We start from the raw sequence: 10,994 nt of genomic DNA, 5'->3' as shown, positions 1-10,994 counted from the left end.
ACAGTGGGTAGAGGCCAAGGTTTAAACAAAACAAGACGTGTGGATTACACAGGGGGCAAATCCTCCAAATGGTTGATCGCTTCAGCGTAGCGGGATTTCTTTAAACCCTATAGGGGAGGAAATACGGGTCTTCTACGTCGATACATTAGCAAATTAATCACAAGTCGCGGGTAACCGTGGAGCCGTTGCCAATAGCTACCCGTTGTTAGAGCGGCCCGATGGTATCGCCACTCCTTGGTAGACAGACCTGTACAGCGTTCGTATCGCGGCCCAGAAAAACAGGGATTTCAACAAGTGAAATTTTATTGAAAACATTGACTGAGAGTGTTTGAAGTGGTGGAAATGTCCCAGGTAGGATTTTCTCGCCCTGCCACCCAGCTCAGTGGGAGAGTTGGTGTAGGGGTTGGAGTTAGTCTTCCAGAAATACAGCACCCTCTTTCCAGAATGAGCAACCCAGGGAACATGGATGTGAGAGGAGTTTCACGAGCGGGAGACAGACCAGGTTCAAATCCAGGCTCCGGCAGACCTTTAGCGAACGAAAATGTCTACCGTCTGAGGAAAAGTACGAGTGCTATCAGTACTGGAGAACGACGAGAAAGTCGTCTAAGTTTCAGAAAGGAAGCCATGGCTCCTCAAGACGCCATTGAAACTATTCCAGAAGGTGTAGAGGTGACCTATGGCAACCCTGACAAGCCAAGGATGCCTGTATTTGGTAAGTGTTGTGTCTACAATATACACCTGTATGCATAGTATCTCACAAATTAGCGAGAGTCATGTTCACTGTCAGCATTTAAACTTTCCTCTGAAGGCATCGCAACATGCGTGTCGATCATACCGATCTTCATTTGTATCAAATTACTAGGACCGTACTAAGTGGTGTGAAAAGTCTTTAGAAAGCTATTTTCCTGTGTTTTCTCTGCGATTGCAAGCGTTTCTCTTGTTACATTACGGTCGTAAAATAACCCTTAGTCTCTAAGAGTATATGATAAAAAACAAAAGAGCTTCATACAAAATTAAAGAGAGTGCCATGTGCGCTGGGAGATTCAGAAGAAATCTAGTCTCACTCTGTTAAGAATTTGTGCTTTCCAAAAAAGCAGCGTGGATCCTAATTCTGTTCAGGATCCATGAGACGACGACTATGCTCGTGTAACTGCTGATGGGTTGAACTGAAATAATGATACATACCACATAGTGTACATGATTAAAGCTGATAATACCAACAGTATTACACACTCTTGGCGGTTGTGTCGACCACATAAGGAGCTTTGTGGAGGGTATCAGCATAGTGAAAAAGTGGAAGAAAGGAATGTTTATGGTTGTGTACAAATAAAACATGCGTGTTTGACACACGTCATTGTACATTTGGCAGTCACAGTAAATAAAACTTAATCTCACATGGTCATAAAACCTACCACACAACACTCTTACTATACAGGTTAATGAGGTTCCACTGAGATTGACCCGAAACAGTTTCTTGGCGTTGTGAAGTAGTCAGTGAACAGCTGAGCTTGTATGTAGATTAGGGGAAAATATGTACCTTATATGTTAGTACGTCACAGCTATGGAGAACACCCCTGCATCGGTCTGTCATAATTGTATGTAGATTAGGGGAAAATATGTACCTTATATGTTAGTACGTCACAGCCATGGAGAACACCCCTGCATCGGTCTGTCATAATTGTATGTAGATTAGGGGAAAATATGTACCTTATATGTTAGTACGTCACAGCCATGGAGAACACCCCTGCATCGGTCTGTCATAATTGTATGTAGATTAGGGGAAAATATGTACCTTACATGTTACTACGTCACAGCTATGGAGAACACCCCTGCATCGGTCTGTCATAATTGTTTATGTATAGTGTGCGGTGCGTCCTCAAATCTTCTTGGTGCTTAACCTCAATATCTCCTGAAAATAGTTTTAACAACTGCTGTTTGTTGTTGTTGTTGTTGTTGTTGTTGTTGTTGTTGGCTAAACGGTTACAATTACAAGGGTGCAGTTTTGATCTGAGTAAAACGTTCCATTTTAAGCCATATAAAACTGGACTACGTTTCCATATGCAAAATCTGTATTCACGGGTATGAGAGCATTCGTGGAGAAGATTACTGTTCATGAACAGGATTCTCAGACAAGAATATTAAAGATTGGTTTTCGTATTCAAGGAAGTATCGATGGCAAGGACTGTTTTCAGAGGCAGCATAAATTTTCTTTGATGTTTACGAAACGTTGGACATGGAAAACACCCATACATACGTACGTACACACCTACGCATGTACGTATGTATGGGTGTTTTTCATGCCCAACGTTTCCATACATACATACATACATACATACATACATACATACATACATACATACATACATACATACATACATACATACATACATACATACATACATACATACATACATACATACATACATACATACATACATACATACATACTGAATACTGTCTATATTTAACAATCGAAAAAAACCTTCTCAGAAACAAATCAGAATCGTTGATAAATATTTTGTATCCTAAGAGTGCCTCGCGCTCCACTGGCAGTAATCGTGTCTATGTCAAGATTGTAGTTGATTATGCAGCTGCACACCCTGCTCCGTTATCCATTGACATTTACAAATCACTTTACTTAAAACAATACGACCCGCTGTGCCCTAGACAAAGTGCTCTGTATAAATCGTCAATGATAGATTGTCCAGATCGATATCGATCTCTGTGAATAAAGCCCGAAACTGATCACATATTGCCGGGTAATCGAAAATCAAGCGACCGACGAATGCTCACAGAGAGTTCAGCAACAGTGACGGGAACCAGAGAAGAGTGCAATGACTTTCACAGACATGACAACACACTATATATGGGTGACCCGAGCTCTGTTGTACAAAGCAACCTTAGCGCTAAGAGGACCTTAAGTATATGTTAATCTATGGAGGTTACGGCCACCTGAGCACTAAGACTACCCTACGTCTACGTTAATGCATGGTGGTTACAGCCACCTTAGCACTAAGATTACCTCACGTCTACGTTAATGCATGGAGGTTACGGCCACCTTAGCACTAAGACTACCTTACGTCTACGTTAATGCATGGGGGTTACGGCCACGTTAGCACTAAGACTACCTTACGTCTACGTTAATGCATGGGGGTTACGGCCACGTTAGCACTAAGACTACCTTACGTCTACGTTAATGCATGGGGGTTACGGCCACCTTACCACAAAGACTACCTTAAGTCTACGATACTGCATGGGGTTTAGGGCCACCTTAACACATAGATCACTTTGTACAGCGGCACACTGGAATGGCTGAATACGCTTTAACACTTGTCTCAGCAATAATCAAGCATTATCGGGGAATGGTTATGCTACATGAGATAGTGTCTATATTGTATAGCGTCTACATTGTATATATGTATAGTCTGGTTCATAATTATTGAGAATTTTTCTTCTTACTTTGAGCTATCCTAACACCTCAGCTGATTCACTGATACTTAAAACTAAGTAATGGTATAAGGGAGGTAACTCATCTTGGCCTACTGAGTATAGTACAATTAGAGTTACCTCCCCTGAATTTGTAGCAGACGTCATTTTCCTCAGCACTGTCAACAATGTCTGCTGAAGATAAAAGAAGGTTGATTTTTGAGTTGTGTAATCAAGGAATTGATGATGTAAATACATTGGCAGAGAGAACAGGAACTCCTCTTTCTACTGTGTATAGGATTAGGAAGAATTTTAAAGAGGGAAAGGATTTGGGGCACCAGAAAGGAGCAGGGAGACCCAGAAAATTGGACTTCTCAGATCGCGTCCGGCTGGGAATTTTAGCGTCTAAAAAGCAAAGGGCAAGCATATCCAACATCAGGTATGAAATGATAGAAAGGGGATCAACAGTTGTATCAAAATCTACAGTTAGAAGAAATTTGATTGATCTTGGATGGGAGAAAAAGACTGGAATTCCTTCTCCTCTCATGAAACAAGAACATAAAGACAGGCGTGTTGAGTGGTGTTTGGCACATGAAAACTTTGAATGGGAAAATGTGATTTTTACTGATGAAAGCTCAATATGGGTATATCCCAATAATGTGAAAATATGGACAAAGTCTGCGTCAGCACCGTTGTATCGACGACCTAAATACAGCCCAAAGTTTCATGTATGGGGAGGGATATCCTTATTAGGAACGACCCGCTGTGTGTGTTTGAGGGAAATCTGACAAGTCAACGCTACACTAACATATTAGATAATTTTCTCCTTCCACGTGCACATGTGTTTTATTGAAATGACTGGATTTTGCAGCAAGATAATGATCCTAAACACACCGCAAAACATGCCAAGCAGTGGTTTCAGGAGAAAAATGTGACTGCATTACCATTTCCTGCATATAGTCCTGACTTAAATCCCATTGAGAACATTTGGGGGATGATGAAGGAATGTGTGAATCAAAAGGGGTTGACAAAAATTGAAGACATGAAGAGAGAAGTGGTCCGATACTGGGACAGCATAACTCACGAGACACTAACCTCTCTGATAGGAAGTATGCCTACCCGTCTTAGACTGTGCCGTGAAGCTCAAGGAGACTTGATAAAATATTAAATTGTTACCTACACAACATGAAAAGGTCAGTTCACTTTCACAATACATTCAATTTTACCTGATTTGTTCTCGTTTAATAATAAGAAATGCTTTAGCTATTCTCAATAATTTTGAACCATACTGTATATTCATTAGCTTCACGATATGTGTACTGAATTAAACTCAAGCTCAAGCCTGTCTCAAATAGTCCTTATATATACATATATATACACACACACACACACACACACACATATATATATATATATATATATATATATATATATATATATATATATATATATATATATATATATATAAGGACTATTTGAGACCGGCTTGAGTATATATATATATATATGCCGGGGCGGTGGAGTGGCCTAATGGTTAGAGCGTTCGCTCGTCACGCCGAAGACCCGGGTCCGATTCCCCACAAAGTGTGAAGCCCATTTCTGGTGTTCCCCTGTCGTGACATTGCAGGAATATTGCTAAAAGTGGCGTAAAACTAAACTCACTTACTCAGTGTGAGACCGGGCGTATGTGTGCCATGGAACTGGATTGACCGTTTGCCTACTCATTTTATGGTCAACCTTCAATGATAGCTCGTCGGTATATTTACATGATTTAACTGCAGTACAACAAACTATGGGTGTACCCAACTCTGGGGACTCTACGTTAGCTGGTTATCATCGTTGGTAGTTATAGGAACTTTACCTAAAACATTCAGCAAGTGACTGAACAACCCAAAATACAATAATAAAGAGAAAAAAAATCACGTCTCATTTATAAGTGTGTTCGTTAAAATGTCTTAGACATACTTCCTCCACCAATCCGCCTACACGCCCTCATGACTAAGAGACTGTAGCATTGAAGACATTTAACCAATACTTATCTCTCAGCTTATACAATGTGTTAAACATTATGGGATATGGTTAGTTCTGTTCGCTAGTTTTGTTCGCATAGTGTGGAGTTGTTACAGGCCTTTCTTATCAGCCTTCGTTATCGAACAGTGTACTGTGGTAAGTTAACAGGCAATGGAATAATTCGAGTGCTAGCAAACGCAGACTAAACAGATGTAATTTAAATGTAAACAAATAAAACTCAGCTTGAAGGAATATATTGATGCCACCAGATTTAATTAATTTGATAAGTTAGTGAAATGTGTTTTACATTCGAAATTACTGGCGTAACTTGATCCCTGTTTACAAAGCTACTGCGCGTTCTTGTTTGTAATGACACACAAAGACCCATTTACAAATTTGGATTGAAAGAAAAAACGTGGACCCCCACGACGGGGCGGCGTGTTGTGATATGCCTGCATTGCGAGATTGCCTTACCTAAAGTCCACATTACTTTTAGCATAAGGTGTATGACAGGGTTGTGTTCTCTTCCCAGTCGCATCTTTTTGTTGTACTTATTTGCTAATGTGGTTCTTGAGGACTAGTCATGGAATGCCTTATTGTGGCCACGTATGGAGTTGAAATGTCATTTGATCCATAACAATATGACTGAGATATTTCATGGATCAAACTTCTTTATTCTTTCAACACAACGTTTCGGGATCATTGCAGATCCTGTAATGCTGTTAACTGCCGCTAAAAGACATCATAACAATACAGTTACTATATACACATATTTGTCTGGGAATCAAGTAACATCAATTAAAGTGATATACATTTATGCCTTAACACGCGTGTCACTTATGACGGTTTTGGTTTATTGACTGAAAATATCAATTCGCGCTATTCTAGTAAATACTCACTCCCTTCTGTTCAAACCGACACGCTCATACTTTTGTACTTATCTCGTAAATCTGCCGAGACTCTGGCCATCCACGCAATGGCTTGTATAAAAATCAGCTTGAGATCTCGCATGTGTTTTATTGTGTTGCCGCTCTTGATAACGCCGATTTTGTCAATTCCCTTTTCAGCTCTCAATAAGGGCTTCCGAAATTTCTTGAGGATAAGTGGGCATTGCACGGGGAGTGTGACTGCTGTGTCAACTATGTACAATCGTATGAAGATAACTATGTATTGGCTGCCATTCTGGTACAAGTAAATATAGGCTTCGTGTGCCTGTTTGTTAGCAATGTGGGCAATAGACGGCATACATGATATATATCTTGCGTGTATGGGTTCTTTAGTTAGGCGGAAGGAAATTATCTCCAGTCACCCAATATTAAGATATCAAAGGAATGTGACTACTCAAAATTATCTCACTTTCATGTCACTTTCATACATCGACCAGAAGAAAACCAAATGAAACAAGAGTAGGGGATACTGGATTTACAAGATTGATGAAATGCACAAGATAAAGCCAATGAGGAAACAGATAGTGAAGAGATAGGAGGGAAAATGTGACATGTTATTCCATTCCTTTTCAAATGATTCACATGTATGGATATATATTACTTTTCTCAAATGCATTGGCGATGGTTAGAGGTATGCTCGCAAAATGAGAACATCCACTAATTTTTTGAATGGTAATCCTGAAGTTGGAAGACTTTAAACCGTTTTGCTACATCAGTCTTTACTGAGAAGAGTATACCAACATGACTTGTTGCTTTCAAGATCTTGGTAGGGTTCAGTACGTAGCTGAGAGTCTTTTATGATAGACATATGGTCCGGCTCGTCAGTGACAAAACTCATGTCAGATGTTCGTCTGAACAATTGACTAGCCTTTGTGTTTGTGACTGGTGACACTTGTCTCACAGGATACGCATATTTCATATACGTATGGTTGAAAGTATGGTTGAACTCGAACAATGTGCATATATGAGGGATGCGTCTGTTTTGTTGACAAATTCCTTCAGTCAAAAGAACGAGTGATGCACTCGATCTAATCTGTTCAACCTGTTTTGAAGTTAAAAGTAATCATTAACGGCAACAATAAAAGACAAATCCTCCAAATGATTTTTGAATTTTCAAACCAAAATTGAGATCGGATTGGGTTTGACTGTGATGCTAATCTATCAACAATTTGATAAACCGCCTCTAGTGTCATAATCTGACACATGCAATGATCTTGCAATCATCTTCATATTCATTCATGTTTAATGTTTGTGTCTTAGTCATGAAAATTATGATACAGCCAATATCGTATGAACAAAGCTTGCACAATGATCCGTTTGCAGGCAAAAGAAAATGTACACCAAAATTTGATCATGACTGAAAAATACACACAAGAAACGACTGTTTTGATGGAATATATTTGACAGAGTGTGATGACAGGTTTTAGACCTTACGTCCCGTGGTAGCAGGTGACTGTATGATAAAGCTTGTGATACCTGGAACAAATACAGTATTCACGTGTATGTCTTCTGATGCCTGACCACCGTGAAGAATTCGGATTAGAATTGGTGTTAAGCATCTCATGCTTGTCGTAAGAGGCGACTGACGGGATCGGGTAGTCAGGGTTGTGGACATGGTTGACACGTGTTATCGTATCCCTGTAACCCTAGATCGATGTTCATGCTGTTGATCACTGGATTCTGTAGTCCAGACTCGATTAATTACAGACCACCGCCATTATGTAGGGATATTGCTGAGTGTGGCGTCACGCAACAAACCAACCAACTAATTTTATGAATGACACTATTTGTATTAGCACAGTTGTTCATGTATCCGAAGGTGCCTGTGTTGTTCAAGTGATGACCCATTTGTCATGGCACTACCTCGGATTGCACTGCAAAAACAACCCCGAAACATCTACCCCAAATCCCAAATATTGTGAATCAGTAAATATACGAGTATCAAATGCTTTGACCATACAATCAAACTTCGATACGACATACTTAAAACACACCACTCTGCCAGAGATCGTGTATCATTTAGCTTACAACATGCATGTCTCAGTTTTCAAAGGATCAGGGTATCCCAACCGATGATACAGTCCACGCAACTAAGATCTTTCGTAAACTTGATTTTACTATTTGTAGAAGCCATCTGATTTTTATCTTGACATGACGTTTGTTTTGCCAGAGCTACCGATAACACCTGGCTGTCCACACAGAACTGATTATCGGGTCGGCAAATATTTACGATGGGACTAAACTAGAGCCCTTTTCAACTCGGAGATTGAGCTCTTTGCTTTTTCAGTGTTTGCTTTGAACATGTAGTTGAAGTATTTCTGATAATACTTGATTTCGACGGTGGTAGATTGAATTTCTCAAACATGACACGAATGGGATTTGTGAATCTTGCATGGATTCAAAGCATATTTGTGTTTTTAAATTAATACTTTCGATAGCATAAGTGTATGTCAGCATCATTTTCAATATGTCAACCCGAGGTGGCTTCTTTGAGGGGTATGACTGAGTTGCAAAGCGTATCCTTGTGACACATAAAATGAGACATAACTAATTTTCGCAATAAAAATATTGCCAAACAATGAAAACAGTTCGCTTAATGAACATTATTCCATTTCACCTTTTCAGTCGGATTCAGTTTTTCAGCTTGAATTTCTTTGTTGAATTGATATTGAATTCCATGGGAAGGTAAACACTGCAATTGGAAGACGGCTTTTGGGATGACGCTAGTACTAGCTCACCAAAACACTGAACTGCCTCACAACAATCTGCTTAAATACAATAGATGTTGGTAGCCCTTATGTCTTATGTATATGTTAGAGGCAATAGATGTTGGTCGTCTTGATGTTACAATGTACTTTGGTTGTCGTGCTACACATACCCTTAGCAATATTGTCGGTGGTCCTGTTTCACGGTGACGAAGACGGCATTGGGAAAGTTGTCGGAATGGCGAGACGAACAATGATCTCATTGTGTTTTGTCGCTTGCGTAGTTTGATTATAATATTTATCTGTATCCGAAACGTAGTCAAACAGAATATAATTCCAAATATTCTGGCACATAGATATCAATTTAGTGTATTGAACCTTCTAGCGCATTTGCCCCTAGATTCCGTAGCACTGAACTCTAGTGGTATATTCAGATGTGTATGGTAGTGTGTCTCTGTCATCATTTGCCCCTAGATTCCGTAGCACTGAACTCTAGTGGTATATTCAGATGTGTATGTTAGTGTGTCTCTGTCATCATTTGCCCCTAGATTCCGTAGCACTGAACTCTAGTGGTATATTCAGATGTGTATGTTAGTGTGTCTCTGTCATCATTTGCCCCTAGATTCCGTAGCACTGAACACTAGTGATATATTCAAATGTGTACGTTAGTGTGTCTCTGTCATCATTTGCCCCTAGATTCCGTAGCACTGAACTCTAGTGGTATATTCAGATGTGTATGTTAGTGTGTCTCTGTCATCATTTGCCCCTAGATTCCGTAGCACTGAACTCTAGTGGTATATTCAGATGTGTATGTTAGTGTGTCTCTGTCATCATTTGCCCCTAGATTCCGTAGCACTGAACTCTAGTGGTATATTCAGATGTGTATGTTAGTGTGTCTCTGTCATCATTTGCCCCTAGATTCCGTAGCACTGAACACTAGTGATATATTCAAATGTGTACGTTAGTGTGTCTCTGTCATCATTTGCCCCTAGATTACGTAGCACTGAACTCTAGTGGTATATTCAGATGTGTATGTTAGTGTGTCTCTGTCATCATTTGCCCCTAGATTCCGTAGCACTGAACACTAGTGATATATTCAAATGTGTACGTTAGTGTGTTTCTGTCATCATTTGCCCCTAGATTCCGTAGCACTGAACTCTAGTGGTATATTCAGATGTGTATGTTAGTGTGTCTCTGTCATCATTTGCCCCTAGATTCCGTAGCACTGAACACTAGTGATATATTCAAATGTGTACGTTAGTGTGTCTCTGTCATCATTTGCCCCTAGATTCCGTAGCACTGAACTCTAGTGGTATATTCAGATGTGTATGTTAGTGTGTCTCTGTCATCATTTGCCCCTAGATTCCGTAGCACTGAACACTAGTGATATATTCAAATGTGTACGTTAGTGTGTCTCTGTCATCATTTGCCCCTAGATTCCGTAGCACTGAACACTAGTGATATATTCAGATGTGTATGTTAGTGTGTCTCTGTCATCATTTGCCCCTAGATTCCGTAGCACTGAACTCTAGTGATATATTCAGATGTGTATGTTAGTGTGTCTCTGTCATCATTTGCCCCTAGATTCCGTAGCACTGAACACTAGTGATATATTCAAATGTGTACGTTAGTGTGTCTCTGTCATCAGCTATGACAGTCTTGAAATATGGGGCATGTACTCTGTCAATACGTTCTTCCATTGTGTAACTACAGTGTACTTCAATTAACAAATAAACCCAGCATCGATCCTCAAAATATTCTATAGCAATAGCTTCCACAAAACAAAACAAACATCGATTTATATTTTCTTCAAATAAGAATCTGTTTGGAATTATTCCTGTGGAGGTAATAGTCAATGAGACTTCATCCTGGTGTACACAACCGTATCTCCTCACCCGCTGAGCGA

At 39.8% G+C, this 10,994-nt stretch overlaps 1 protein-coding gene across 1 annotated transcript in view; it reads left to right on the top strand.

Annotated features, from left to right (window-relative positions):
* LOC137284106 (EF-hand calcium-binding domain-containing protein 6-like) overlaps positions 1–10,994 on the top strand; it is a 32,865-nt gene continuing 21,871 nt past the window's right edge. Inside the window, exon 1 of the mRNA XM_067815787.1 lies at positions 1–712. Within this exon, the coding sequence (XP_067671888.1) occupies positions 343–712 (370 nt within the window). The 5' untranslated portion in view covers positions 1–342. The remainder of the gene's footprint in view (positions 713–10,994) is intronic.

This window comes from Haliotis asinina, chromosome 5 (assembly GCF_037392515.1).
Source record: "Haliotis asinina isolate JCU_RB_2024 chromosome 5, JCU_Hal_asi_v2, whole genome shotgun sequence".
Lineage (NCBI taxonomy): Eukaryota > Metazoa > Mollusca > Gastropoda > Lepetellida > Haliotidae > Haliotis > Haliotis asinina.
Note: the sequence above shows the minus strand (reverse complement) of the source record. Positions and strands in the feature narration are given on the sequence as shown.